The sequence below is a fragment of the Peromyscus maniculatus genome, chromosome 23 (genome assembly GCF_049852395.1).
Source record: "Peromyscus maniculatus bairdii isolate BWxNUB_F1_BW_parent chromosome 23, HU_Pman_BW_mat_3.1, whole genome shotgun sequence".
Taxonomy (NCBI): Eukaryota; Metazoa; Chordata; class Mammalia; order Rodentia; family Cricetidae; genus Peromyscus; species Peromyscus maniculatus.
The window spans coordinates 38,890,028-38,904,398 of NC_134874.1; the positions used below are offsets into that span (position 1 = coordinate 38,890,028).

At 48.6% G+C, this 14,371-nt stretch overlaps 1 protein-coding gene across 3 annotated transcripts; it reads left to right on the top strand.

Moving 5' to 3' along the window:
* Positions 1–1,672: 1,672 nt before the first annotated feature.
* Zdhhc4 (zDHHC palmitoyltransferase 4) lies at positions 1,673–13,727 on the top strand. 3 transcript variants are annotated; one of them, XM_006982647.4, is made up of 8 exons: positions 1,673–1,778; positions 2,353–2,528; positions 4,226–4,350; positions 5,432–5,505; positions 6,642–6,820; positions 8,679–8,804; positions 9,675–9,919; positions 13,395–13,727. In XM_006982647.4, exons 3-8 carry the CDS (start codon positions 4,234–4,236, stop codon positions 13,683–13,685), a joined length of 1,032 nt encoding a protein of 343 aa, XP_006982709.2. In that variant the 5' UTR covers positions 1,673–1,778; positions 2,353–2,528; positions 4,226–4,233; the 3' UTR covers positions 13,686–13,727. The 3 variants fall into 3 exon arrangements, with proteins under 3 accessions (XP_006982709.2, XP_076417133.1, XP_076417134.1); XM_076561019.1 differs by lacking the exons at positions 1,673–1,778; positions 2,353–2,528; positions 4,226–4,350; positions 5,432–5,505 and adding an exon at positions 7,478–7,732 and having other exon boundaries at positions 6,691–6,820; XM_076561018.1 differs by lacking the exons at positions 1,673–1,778; positions 2,353–2,528; positions 4,226–4,350; positions 6,642–6,820 and having other exon boundaries at positions 5,426–5,505.
* The last annotated feature ends 644 nt before the right edge of the window (positions 13,728–14,371 follow it).

The following is a 14,371-nucleotide window of genomic DNA, read 5'->3' on the forward strand; positions in this document are numbered from 1 at the left end:
AAGCTCTGCATTCATGTGAGGGAAAAAAGAAAATTCAAAATAATTATCAGCTAAGTGGTAAGCGGCAGGCTGGACTCTGCTGGAGACCTTGATGAGATCCAGCCTACCTACTGTGGATGGAGATGATCTCTGTATGCAATCAATCTTCCAGGTCTCACCATGGCTGGCCATTCTGTGTTCCCAAGTTTGCAAAGGCCTTAGATGCAATATATTTAGAAAGGTACAATTTTTTTTTCTAAAAGGAAAAAGGAATCAAGAAGCTGGGGTAGGCAGCAAAGCAAACAGGAAAAGTGAGCTTTGAGGTAGGTGGCCAGAGATCAGACATTTTTCCTCAAAGGGACCTGTTTTTCAGAGGTGTCAAGAATAGTTCTTAGAGGACCTGCAGGCATTCAGAGCAAAGCAACATTCACAGGGACCTTCTCGGTGCTATGTTTGGAAGTAGCTCTTCTCACCCCAAGCCTGCCTATTATCAAAATAGCCCTTTTATCCTCAAGGATTCTGGCCTAACACTAGTCACTGCCCCCCACAGGGAGGATGTTCAGAGCTGTACACAGAGACGGCAGGAGCAAGGGACATGCATACAGCAGAATCTGACTCAAATGGGGACAAGTGACTTCTGTAGTGGAAGATGCTGGGACTGGGCCAGGTCCCAATGATGTGGCTGACTGTGAGTAAACTGTCCACCTGTAAGGCACAGATGCCACTGTCTAGGGTACCTGCTGGGTTGTCAGGAGCCACTACTAAGCTCCTCCCAGGACACAGAGAAGGTCCAGGCTGTTTTGTACAGCCCAGCGGTACTCCTGCACCAGGCCCAAGACAGTCTTCTCCTTTTTTTTTTTTTTTTTTCTGGCAAAAGTGCTAGAAAATTCCATTTCCTGTGTTGGGTGTGGTTGTGTATGCCTGTCATCCCAACAAAGGAAGGCTGAGACAAGGAGGTGCAAAAGCTCAAGGTCAGCCTGGTATAATGCGGTGGGACTTTCATTTGTTTTGTTTTACACAAGCTCTAGGTATGTATCCATGGCTGGCCTGGAATTCATTATGTAGACCAGGTTGGCCTTAGACTCAAAGAGATGCAACTGCTCTGCCCTCCGAGTGCCGGGATTAAAGGCGTGCGCCACAATGCCTAGTGGAGACCTTAGTTTTAGATAGCATTTTATTTTATTTTATTTTTTGAGCTGAGGACCGAACCCAGGGCCTTGCGCTTGCTAGGCAAAGCGCTCTACCACTGAGCTAAATCCCCAACCCAGATATAAAAATTTTAAAAGAACAAGAAAATAGCTTTTCTAACCATGTTCATACAAGAAATCCGAATTAAACTCAGTGGGTAACAACAAGCAAACCCACCCACACGAATCAAATAAAAGCCACGAAAATAGGCTGGGGGTTTGGTGAAATGAAGGGAGTCGGTAGGAGGAGGGATGAGAGCAGTGGGGGGGGGGGGATGACCGAGATTTGTTGTACACACGTAGGAAAATGTCAAGTAATAGTAAAGGTGGGAAGGAAGAAAGGAAGAGATCGGAGAGGAGGAGGGAGGGAGACATGTTAAAAGAGAAGGAGGGGAAAAGAGAAATAAAATCAACGAAAATAGGTGAGAACAAAACAAAACAATGTCCTACAGGCACAAGACTGCAATCGCAATAATTTCCGACCTCGGACAAGTACTTCCGACGAAAGTTATCCTTATCGCGGGCACAGATGACGCCGTGGGCGCGCCGGAAGTCTCGGGGAGCGCTTGGATGGCGCCAGCTGCGAGCGGCTGACAGTTGTCTGGGACTGGGGTAAGGCAGCGTCGGGAGGCTCTGTGACACCCGAACCGTCGGCACCCCATGTTTAAGCCTCCTGGTTATGTGTGGGGCTACAGTCCTCTCCGAGCCCCCCGGCACCCCGCTTCGTGTGCTCCCCTCCCGGTCGGCTGTCCGCCTGGTGCTCATTCCGGGCTCCGGACGCAGTTGCCGTCTCCCACCCAGAGCCTGCTGCATCCCGGGTCTGGCTGTAGATGAGCTCCATTCACCACTACCCTCCTCCCCTGCTGTCACCAACAGCGGTAGATTCTGTGACCTCAAGTGCGCGAGGGTCTTGACTATAATGTGTCCACCAAGGGAAAACTATCCGGGACCTCAGGGAGGCCACCTCGCCCTGTGTCTGGACCCCGATGCGGGCGCCGCGGAGATACCGATCGTGAGAGTGACATCCATAGGGGATGGTAGACCCAAAGCTACTGCACTGTACATTTTCGTCCCCGTTCAGCAGCGGTCCAGTCTCCTTTACTCCCAAACACCTTCCCCAATGCATCCCGCCACTGAGCTTATTTGCCCCCGTGTAAGCAAGCGTTGCACTTGATTGTCTCCGCAGCCGGCTCTGGAACAACCATGCCGCCATCTTCGCACGTTCCAGACGCACAGCGCTTCCCACGCGGGGGTGCTGTCTGAATTCTCCGTGGATGTGGCAAAGAGGAATGAATGCCAGAGGTGCCGCTGAACAGTGTCCGACCAAGAGAAATATGTAGGCGGGAGACCTTCTGTTACCTTGTGAGAACGGCTTTTTTTTTTTTTTTTTTTTTTTTTTTGTTCCCTCTTTTATTAGTTAATAGTTTCTGGTTTGATTATCTGAGTTGGAATGCTGGCCCAGAATCCTGCCTGGTAAATAAAGCCAGTGCCACCATTTCCAGTTTTTTTTTTAAAGACAGGGTTTCACTGTCTATCCTTGGGCTGTCCTAGAACACATGCTGTAGACGACGCTGGCCTCGAACTCACAGAGATCCTCCTGCCTCTGCCTCCTGAGTGTGTGTGTGTGTGTGGGTGGGGCGGCACACACCATTTCCAGTTTCTTAACACAGGCCTTTGTATTTCTTCTGGTTCTCATGGTCATCTGTAACATTGTTCCACCGACCTGTTTAATAGGCCATGATGCACCCACCCTCAGCAACAGATTAGTAAATAAACAGTAAAATAAGAAGGCCCTTCTCATCTTACTTAAGAAAGAATGTGGTGGGCAGTACAGGTCTATAATCCCAGCCCAGGGGAGGAGGTGACAGTGGGGTCTGTTGGACCTGCTGGCCAGCCAGTGTAGCTGAATCTGTGAGCTGCAGGTTCAGAGAGGGAGCACGCCTCAAAAAAAATGTGGAGAAGGGATGGGGTGGTAGTTCACTGACAGACTGCTCGCCCAGCATACATGAAGCCCTAGGTTCAGTTCTCAGTACTGACAGGGGAAAGAAAGGACCCCATTGACTTGGGTTGCCTTGACCCATACTTTGGGAAGGAGCGCTAGCTTAGTGAGTGAAGCACTTGTCTTGCAAGTGTGAAGACCAGAGTTCAAATCCCCAGAACATTCCTAGAAACCTGATGTCGTAGCATGCATCTTTGTAATTCCGGTTCTCCCACTGTGCGGTGGGAGGATCCTCAGGAACACACGGGCCAGCTGGCCTGGCAAACACCACAGCGAGCAAACAACAAGTGTGAGGGGAAGGACTAGCACCTCAGGTTGTCTTCTGACGGCCATACGTGTGCCATCAGAAGACATTATCCACCACACTTAGGCAAATGCACATACACAAAGGAATTTTCAGAAATTAAAAGTAAGTCTGGGCATAGTTACACATGCCTTTAATCCCAGCACCTAGGATGCAGAGGCAGGCTGTTGAGGCCAGGCTGATCTGCATATTGAGACGCTGTCTCAAACAATAACAAAAATAAAACCAAGCCCTAGGGCTAGTGAGATGTCTCAGTGGGTAAAGGCACCTGCTGCCAAGCCTGATGAACCTGAGTTTAGTTCCCTGGATTCACATGGTAGAAAGAGAGAAATAACTCTCAAAAGTTGTCCTACACACACACACACACACACACACACACACACACACACACACACATACACACACTGTGGCACCCACATACACACAGAGACAAATAAATAAAATATAATTTAAAATAAAGTGGAGCATAATTGAGGAAGATATGTCAACCTCTGGCTTGAGCATACATAAACATGTCCGTGTACACCTGTAGACACGTGCACACACAGACAAGTATACACACAGCCCACAGACAAACTAATAAAAGGGATTTGTTGCCCTGAAGGCAGACCACAGTGCTCATCTTGAGGATGGACTAATGCCCACCAATCTGGGTGTGAATCTCAAGTGCAGGAGTAAACTCAGGGATTGGGATATGTGCTGGGGGATAGATAAATCCCTCCACAGCAGTTACTCACGCTGTGTCTTTCTTCACAGCTTCCAGCATGGACTTCCTGGTTCTCTTCTTGTTCTACCTGGCCTTCTTATTGATTGGTGTTGTCATGATCTGCATCATCACAAAAAACCAGCGTTTGAAAGGCCTGGTCCTGGGAGGAGCACAGGTACAGTGATCCTTGGATACTGCTGAAGTTTGAATACTGTACTAGCTATAGTCTGAACGGCTCACTGGGCCAGGTGCTGTGAGTCCTGCCTTAATCCCAGCTCTCGGGAAGCTGATGTAGGAGGATTGAGAGCTCAAGGCCATCTGGGGCTCCATAGAAAGACCCCCTGTCTCCAAACAAACAAAAAGTTACTTTGCTTTGAGATAGGTCTAGTTTTTTTTCAAGGTTGGCTTTTTAAACACCTTGTAGTTGGGCAGGGATGCCAAGAGTGTTTGCATAGACATGCTTGCAGCAGGCGTGAAGCTAGAAGTGGGTGACATGCGAGCAGTAAACTGAGCATCTGGCTGTCCATCGTCATTTGACGTCATACCCTCCATCTTCCTCTGGGGGCCAAAGCAAAATGGGGGCAAGTAGCCATGAGAAGAGGCTGACTTGGGAGGACCCTGGGGCTCTGGACTTTGAACATGGGGACCCAGGGTAAGGAGAGGCAGCTTTCACACCAGCCTCTGCCCACTCCCTTTTCTTCAAAGACTCTGACGTATACATCTTTGCAGTCAAAGTAGAAATGCAGAAATTGTCTACACTTAGGAAGCTGAGGCAGGAGGATCGTGAATTCCAGGCTAGCTTAGGTTACATAATGCGACTGTTTCAAAAAATAGAGGGGGAGCTGCGGTGATGGCTGAGTGGTCTATAGAGTGCAACCAGAAGGACTGGAGTTCAGATCTCCAGAATGCACATAAGTGCTGGCTGGGCTGGTGGCCAAGCTGTAATTTCAGGACCTGGGAAGCAGGAACAGGAGAGCCACAGTGCAAACTGGTGGCTGGACTAGCCAAACAGGTGAACTCCGAGAGACCCTGTGCCAGTCTATAAGGTGAGAGCCGTCAAGGGGGACGCCTGACACCAACCTCTGAGCACGTACATGTGCACACGGGTGCACAGGAACACGCCACACACACGCACCATAACAACGTGGAAAGGAAAGGCAGTGGAAGCAAGTCCTCCTGAGTCTCTCGATTGCTTCCGGTCTGTGTGGGAGCGAGGGGCCCGGGGCGGGAGACTGACCCTTCTCCTGTGATTTCAGGTGTGCTCCTGTGTAATCCCGCAGGGCCTTCAGAGGGCTGCGCAGAGGCTTCTCCGTCAGCTCTTCCACACACGGTATTTGTGGGTCGGGGTTTAAACATGGCCGCCGCCGCATTCAGTCTGCAGGATTGCGTGTTGCCATGCTGTAGCTGCTGGAAGTGCCTTGTGGTTTCCGGCCTAGAAAGGGGAAGGAGGCTGGAAGCTTCCAGAGCGTTGAAGATGCCTGCTTTTACCTTTTCATTTATTGGTTGATTATAGTGCTGGGGATTAAACAGAGGATGTTGTGTATGTGTGGCAAGCTCTCTACCTCAGCCACTGAAATACAACCCCAGACCAACATGGCCACTTTGCTTTGGTTTTGTTGAGACAGGGTCTCATTCTATAGCTCAGGTGAGCTTATAGCTGGCTTGGAATTGGCTACATAGACCAGACAAACTCACGATAGTCCCCTAGCCTCAGCCTCCCATATTGTCTTGGCTAACAGTCATGAGCCACTGTGCCTACTGCCATCAAGTCTGCTTTCAAGTGAAGATGCCTAAGAAATAGGAAAGTGTTCTTAAATAGTTCTGAAAGATCTGTGCAAAATGTGTTGGTTTTTCGTTTATTGTTTCATTTAAACATTTATGTGTATGTGCCTGAGTGTGTATGTACCACATGCGTGTAGGAGCCAGTGGAGGTCAGACATGGGCATTGGAGTCCCTGGAACTGGAGTTACAGAGGGTGTGAGCCCCTGTGTGGATGCTGGGAACTGAGCTTGGCCCACCGCAACAGCAGCACACGCACCCAGTTACTGAACCATCCTCCCAACCCCAATTACTACTACTACTACTATTATCCTAGACAGGGTCTCACTATGTTGCTTTGGCTAGCCTGGAACTTTCTATGTAGAACTCATAGAGATCGGCCTGCCTTTGCCTCCTGAGTGCTTGAATTAAAGGTTTGCACCTCCTTGCCTAGCTTTTACTTTGGTTATGAGACAAGAGCTTTTACTATATAGCCCTGGTTAGCCTGTACTTGCTGTGTAGCCTAGGCTGGCCTCAAACTCAAGGCAAACCTGGCTCATCCCCGAAGTGCTGGGATTGCAGGCATGTCTATCGTGTTGGGCCCTTATTGAACTCTTACAGGAAGTGATTGGCCTAGGGATGGTCCTTGGGCTCATGTGGTTTCTTCTTGGAGTGGCCCGAGCTTAAGCCACGTGTGCTTCCTTCCAGCAACCCCGCCTTCATTGTCCTGCACCTGCTCTTGCAAGGGCTAGTTTATGCTGAGTACACCGTGGAGATATTTGGCTACTGCCAGGAGCTGGAGTTCTATCTGCCTTACCTTCTCCTGCCCTACCTGCTGCTGGGCGTGAACCTGGTGTTCTTCACCCTGACTAGTTCAGCCAATCCGGGTAAGTCAGGTATCAGGCTAGTGCCAGCTCAGGCCTCTTGCTGATCATGCCATAGGTAACACTGCTCCCTAGAAGATGGCAGAAGATGCCCCCTCTTACGTTTCCGCTCTTTCAGTTTTGAGTGTTTTCTGTTTTATTCTTGGTCTTTGACCCATGGGTTATTTAACTAGTGTGAAATCTTCCAATGTACATTGTTTATTTTGAGACAGGGATTTGCGGTGTGTCTCAGGCTGACCTTGAACTCATGAGCTTCCTACTTCTGCCACCATGCTGGGGTCACAGCCATGTGCCACCATGCTGGGGTCACAGCCATGTGCCACCATGCTGGAGTCACAGCCATGTGCCACCATGCTGGGGTCACAGCCATGTGCCACCATGCTGGGGTCACAGCCATGTGCCACCATGCTGGGGTCACAGCCATGTGCCACCATGCTGGGGTCACAGCCATGTGCCACCATGCTGGGGTCACAGCCATGTGCCACCATGCTGGGGTCACAGCCATGTGCCACCATGCTGGGGTCACAGCCATGTACTGGTTTCAATACACTTTTTAGTTTTTGAAATGTCCATTCACTTGGAGCCATGGTCAGTATGACACAGCTTCCTTTTTATTTTATTCTATTCTTTAAATTAGTTAATTGATTTGTTTTTTTCCAGACAGGGTTTCTCTGTGTAACAGCCCTGGCTGTCCTGGAACTCACTTTGTTGATCGTACTGTCCTGGAACTCACAGAGATTCACATGCCTCCGCCTCTGGAGTGCTGGGATTAATTGTGTGCGCCACCCCGGCCCGGTTTTCCTCTTCTCTTTTGTAATGATGCTGGGGATTGAATTCAGGTTGGATTCAGGCCCTCTGGATGCGAGGCCAGTGCTCTGCCATTGTACTGACTCCCAGCCACAGGGCTCCATTTCTGTAAGTGCGTTAAGAGGAATTGGGATTGACTGTTTCAAAGGTGCTTTTCAGGGTGATGGTAGTGTTCCAGCATTGACTGCGGGGAGGGTCACACAACCCTGGTGCCCCGTCAACCACAGAACCGAGTGTGCTTTAAATTGGCTTACATCTATAATCTCAGCATTTGAGAGGCTGGGGCAGCAGGGCTGCATCAAGTTCAAGGCCAGCCTGTGCTACAGTGTGCAAACTGTCTCAAGAAACCAAGTAAAGGGCCAGGGAGATGCCTCAGTGGGTAGAGGCACTTGCGTGCGGCCCAAGCTCAGCCTGGCAATGAATTTGATCCCTAGGAGACACAGTGGGGGGAGAGACCTGAGTCCTCACAGTTGCTCTCTGGCCTCCACACACATCAGTCACCCCAACACAGGACACTACACAAATACAACGAAGAAGCGAATTGGATTCCTGAGTTATGTCTCAATAAGCCAGTTACTCAAAGTGAGTTCGAGGCCAGATGGTTGCTGTGTTGGTGAGGTGCTTCCTGTGCAAGTGTAGGGACCCTAGTTCAATCTCCAGAACACATTAAAAACAAACAAACAACCCAGGAGCTGGGTGCAGTGGGAGGCGGAGTCAGGAGCAGCCCTGGAGCTTGGTGGCCAGCTAGGTTGGCCTAATTGCTGAGCTCCGAGTGAGTGAGAGAATCTGGCTCAAAAAAGAAAAAAAAAAAAAAGAAAAGAAAGAAAAAGAAAAAAAGAAAGAAAAAAGTTGTCTGGCTGACACCTAGGAAACAAAACTGGAGGTGGCCTCCAGCTTCCACACACGCGTGCATCCACACACATGAACACCACAGAACGTAAAGTGATTTTTTTTTAAATAGTAAGTACCGCAAGTTTAGCTGCATCATGCCGGTTTGGGTTTCGTTGGCCTGGTCAACCATATTGCTTAAAACTGACGTCCCTTCTCTTCTCAGGCACCATCAATAAAATGAACGAGTCGTTACTTCTGCAAGTCTATGAATTCGATGATGTAATGTTTCCAGAGAACTCGAGGTGCTCCACTTGTGACCTGAGGAAACCAGCCCGGTCCAAGCACTGCAGTGAGTGTGTCTCTTGGGGCTCCACTGCCCTCCCCAGCACACACCCATCTAGCCACAAGGCCATGCTAGCTGAGGAAGTGCACACCAAGCTCCGTGTTGGCCACTCTCCACGGTTTCCCACAGCTGAACCCAGTACCAAGACATTTCCCTTCACGCAGCCACACTGACGAGGAGACGATTGGTGGAACAGTGGACTGACATGGGGGTCAGAGGTTGTAGAATGCACACCTCACAAAAGCACAAGGCCTGAGTTCATCCCCACCTCCAGGGAAAAAGGAAGCTAATTGTCCACAATAAGTAGTAGACTCACTCTTGTGCCACTGTGGTGTTCACACTGAATTCAAGAGTTTTGCATAAGTAAAAAAACCACTAAATTTGTTAATGTCAGGAAACGATTTTTTTTTTCAGATTTTTCTTGTCCCTACTTGGTGCTCAGTGACTGTAGTAGTTACACACTGCAGTTCTTCTTTAAATACATACACGTGTGTGCGTGCACATGTTCCCGTGGGTGTGGGTAGGTGTGTGGCCTGTGCTTGTGGAGGCCGGAGGTTGGCGCTGGGAGTCTTCTATCGTTCTTCACCACATATATTGACGGTTGGACTTTTACTTGAACCAGAGCGCTCTGATTCGTTCAGGCAGTCTAGGTAGCCAGCTTGCTCAGGGAGGCCGCAAACCCGCCTGGCGTCTGTCTGTGCGTCTGTGAACCTGGCATGCTCACCTAGCAAGCATTCACACCCTGAGCCATCAGAAGCTGCAGCTCTAGAAGCTTGGTGACAAGAGCCGCCTGCTCCAGTGAGGGCTCAGGGAGGGCGCCTGATTTCATTGTCTCAGCAAGGGCAGACCGGCTGTGCTACCTTCCTTTCTTTGCAGGGGTGTGTGACTGGTGCGTGCACCGATTCGATCATCACTGTGTTTGGGTGAACAACTGCATCGGGGCCTGGAACACCAGGTACTTCCTCATCTACCTCTTGACGCTGACGGCATCGGCTGCCACCATAGCCACCCTGAGCGCTGCCTTTCTGGTCCGACTAGTGGCAGTGTCGGATCTGTACCAGGAAACTTACATTGATGACTTTGGGCATTTCCAGTCTGTGGACACAGTCTTTCTTATTCAGGTAATTTTGCATTGGGTCCCAGGGTAAAACGTAAAGCTACTCTTTTATTCTTTTTAAAAACTCCATTATTTTGATGAACTCTGAGGATTTCATACACACATACAGTGTTTTCTGCCCCTCCCAACTTTGTGTCCTTTTTTCTCTTTTCTTTTCTTAAACCCATGGGGTCTGGTTTGTGCTGCCCATATACTCGTAGTGGTGAGGTCATTCACTGGATCATGTCAACCTCCCTCCCAGGAGCCACACCCGTAAAGGAAACTGACTGCCCCCTCCCCCAGAAGCCATCAACCATCTACAGCTCCTCGCTAGGGGTGGGGGCGTGTGTCCCTCCCTGCTCTATGCTGGAATGTTGCCTGGCTTGATCTTGTGCAAACAACTTCACCTGCTCTGAGATCATGATCCTGTCATGTCCAGAAGACACTGCTTAACTCCAATCCTTCCTGTCCTCTGAGAGACACACACACACACACACACACACACACACACACACACACACACAGAGAGAGAGAGAGAGACAGACAGACAGACAGACAGACACACACACACACACACACACAGAGAGAGAGAGAGAGAGAGAGAGAGAGAGAGAGAGAGAGAGAGAGGGGTTCAGTCCTGTTTAGAGCTGAGCCCTCCACAGACTCTGCACTTTGACCAGTTGATTGCACTAGCCACTGTCCACTAGGAAGATTTTTCTCTGATGAGGCCTGAGATCTTCACGAACCTATGAGTAGAGAAATATGAATTTAGAGGGTAGTTTGATACTGTGTCCATTTAGCAAAATAATAGTAGTAGGTTCATCCCTGGGGGTGTTGAGCTCCCAATCTTGGGTTCTAGGTCATTTATTTATGTATTTTTATTTTCTTCAGTCTCTGACTGACTGGTTTGGAATTTGATATGTATACCAGGCTGGTTTTGAACTCAGAGAGATCTGCGTTTATCTCTCTTCAGAGTTCTGAGATTAAAAGTATGTGCCATTACACTTAGCTGACATTTTTTTAAACTAATATAATTTATTTATTGTGAAGGGTCTCATATACGTCAGGCTAGCTCTGAATTTTTGATCCTCTTGCTTCCCACTCCTGAGTGCTGGGATAACTGGTGTGTACCACCAAGCCTGGGTTATGCAGAGCTGCGGATCAAACTCAGTGCTATGTGAATGTACAAGTCAGTGGTGGTAGGGTAGCAGGGTGGTGTTCCCATTCCCACTTTTACATTTGAGAACATTTTGTTACCCCTGAAAAATCACTCCTCATTCCATCCTCCCTGGGGCCATGGGAATCATTCATTTGCTTCCTGTCTTTATGAATTTCCTTTAACTGGACCAGTGGTTCTCAACCTTCCCAATGCTCCAACCCTTTAACACAGTTCCTCATGTGGTGACCCCCAACCATAACATTATTTTTGTTGCTACTTCATAATTGTAATTTTGCTACTGTTATGAATCGTAATGTAAATAATCTGATATGTGAGATACCTGATATTTGACCCCAAAGGGGTCCCCACCCACAGGTTGAGAACCTCTGAACTGGCCATTTCATAGATTCAGTCATGCAGTATGTGTCCCTATGCGTTGGCTCCTTACAGTGCTCTGAAGGTACATTCTGTAGCCGGAGTCTGTTCTTCATTCCTTTCTGTGGCCAGGCAATACTATATTATATATAGTATATTTTATATGTTCAGAAGTTGGCAGATATTTGGCTATTCCACTTTTGGTTATTTTTGAGTAATGTTGCTGTGAACAGTGCATATACATTTCATGTCAACATGTCTTCTCTTGGGTGTGTGCTTAGGCGTTGAATTACAAGGTCACGTGGGAGCTTTTAACCACTTGAACAGCAGCCCGAATGTCTCCTACAAGCAGTGTATGGCTTCTAGGTTTTTTTTTTTTATATTTTCACCAATACTTTTAGCTCCCTACCTTTAAAGGTTTTGTTTGTTTGGTTTGGGGGTAGGGTATCACCATGTAGCCCAGGCTTGCTCAGATACTCAATCCTCCTGCCTCAGCTTCCCAAGTGCTGGGGATACATGTATTACCACCATGCCCAGTTGGTGTACGAGTTTTGGTATAAGAAAGTTGAGTCATCCTTCACATGTCTCTCCTCTCTGTGACTTGAGCTACACAGTTGCTCTCGTCAAGAGTTTTGATGAGTGGTTTTTCCTCTTCTGACTTCCAAAAACATTGAAATCCTTCTAAATTTTTTCACCCTGCGTTTTATAAAAACAACATGATATTCAAATAACCAAGAAGTCGTATTTGGCTTGGGGATCGAGGTGGCTCATTGGGTGAGGAACATGTCACACTAACCTGAGGACTTCAGTTTGGGTCCCAGAACCCATGCACAGTGTGGTAGTTCACTCCTGCAGCTAGGTGAGAGTTTGGGAGGCAGGCACAGGAGAATCCCAGAAGCTGCCAAACCAGGCTGACGTGGCAATACAGCGGCAATCTATGAGACACCGCTTCAGGCAAGGCAGAAAGCGAGGACGGACGCCCGACCCTGATATCTGATCTCTACATGCACAGGAGCACCTGAACTCTCACACCCAGAGATTTAAAAAAAAATAGTGTTTAAAAGAAAAACTGCAATGTGAGACCCCTACCCCCAGTTTCAGTTCCCAGAGGTAGTCCGTCTTCTAGTTGGCACATAAGTTGGGCATGGACTCCCAGACTGCCTTTATTATACCCTCACCGTCATTGTGCCGTACTCACATAACGAATCAGTGAGAGCCCTGAGGCTTACCTATCTCATTGGGCAATATTCCACAACCTGACTTGATTTTTAATGGCTCCTTGATGTGCTGTAGTGTGACAGACCCAAAGTTTTACTCTTCTTTATGCATGGTCATTTGATTTTTTTTTTTTTTTTGAGACAAGGTATCTGCAACCTGGCTGGCCTGAAACTTCCTATTCCCCTGCTTCAGCCTTCTGAGTGTTGTGCCCACCAGCCCACACCATTGTGCGTAAGAAGAGTCTGGAAGGGCTGGCGCTGCCATCAGTGTCCTTGTGCTGGTGTTTTGTGCTCAGTGGTTTAAGAGAGGCACTGGTGTGCCTTGCAGGATTTTAGTTTCATGCATGAAATGTCTTCACCATTTATCTTGTAAATATCGCACTGGCAAAGGGCTGTGTCTCGAGTCGTCTTTCGCCTGGGTTGTGAACACCTCAGTTATTCGGCAAGAAACCCCTGCACACACTAGGATTATTCCTGGGCTGTTTTTCTGTTTTGACTATGACTCATATTTATGTTCAGCAGAGAGAGAGAGAGACACACACACAGAGGAGAGAAAGAGAGTTTTGAACCCAGGGCCTCATGAATGCTATGGCATTGCTGTAACTCTGAGCTGTATGTACTGCCTGGTGGGTCAGATGTGATGCAGGGGGTGAGCTGAGGAGGTGACTCAGCGTCTTCACATTGAGTCAGGGCTGCTGCTCACTGGTGTCATTGTCTGTTTGCTAACACTCATGCTTTTCTGTCCCCAGTACCTGTTCCTGGCTTTCCCAAGGATCATCTTCCTGCTGGGCTTTGTCATGGTTCTGAGTTTGCTCCTGGCCGGCTACTTGTGCTTCGCTCTGTACCTGGCTGCCACTAACCAGACCACAAATGAGTGGTGTAGAGGTGACTGGGCCTGGTGCCAGCACTGCCCTCTAGTGGCCCGGTCCCCACCAGCTGAGCCTCACATCTACCAGAACATTCACTCCCATGGGTTTTGGAGCAACCTTCAAGAGATCTTTCTACCTGCCATCCCCTGCTATGAGAAAAAGAAGAAATAGAACGGGAAGTGTTCTTTTGAATACAGTACACATCTCTTTGTACAGATGGATATTTATTTTCTAAGCACTGTTTGTGTTGGTTTCTGCTGTGTGAGTGTGAATGGGCGTTTATGGGGAAGCAAGGAAGGGAAGGGAAATTGCTGATTTCCGTGGACCTTGCCCAGCGCCGTGGCAGATTGCCCGCCGGCTCGCTGATTTTCTACTAGAACCAATAGCTTCTGAGGGCCTCGTGTCAGGAGGGTCGAGAGATATCTTGTCCAAATGGGTGACCAGGAGACCTTTGTCTCTCACTGCATTCTCTCATCTGAACAAGGACCATCCGACCTTATTCCTGGATGTATAACAGGATCTTGGTAGTTCCACGTCTCAGGGTTGTGCCCTGGGGCACTCTCTCCCTAGTATGTTCTCGTCCAGGGGCTCTTCATCACCTTAACCAAATCCTCGCCTAGGTCTACCTTCGGCAGCCATAGGCCTCTTATTCATTGTTGTACTTGTGGGCCACATTCAAGACTTTTCCGGCTATGTTAAGAAATCTCCAATATAAAGTGTAAATGATTGCCCATAGATTGTATAAAAATCTTGGAGTGGGAGTGGGGGTTTGTTGTAGGGTGGTAGGGTTTTCAGGAGCAGGAGGCATGTGGGCTGCACCTTGTGCTAAGATTCCCATAGTCCTCCTGGGCTAGGCT

Excerpts from the sequence above, each read along its gene's own strand:
- Zdhhc4 (XM_006982647.4), top strand. The coding sequence starts at position 4,234 with ATGGACTTCCTGGTTCTCTTCTTGTTCTACCTGGCCTTCTTATTGATT. Across the intron at positions 4,351-5,431 it reads TGGTCCTGGGAGGAGCACAG|GTGTGCTCCTGTGTAATCCC; the intron begins GTACAGTGATCC and ends CTGTGATTTCAG. Across the intron at positions 8,805-9,674 it reads AGCCCGGTCCAAGCACTGCA|GGGTGTGTGACTGGTGCGTG; the intron begins GTGAGTGTGTCT and ends CTTTCTTTGCAG.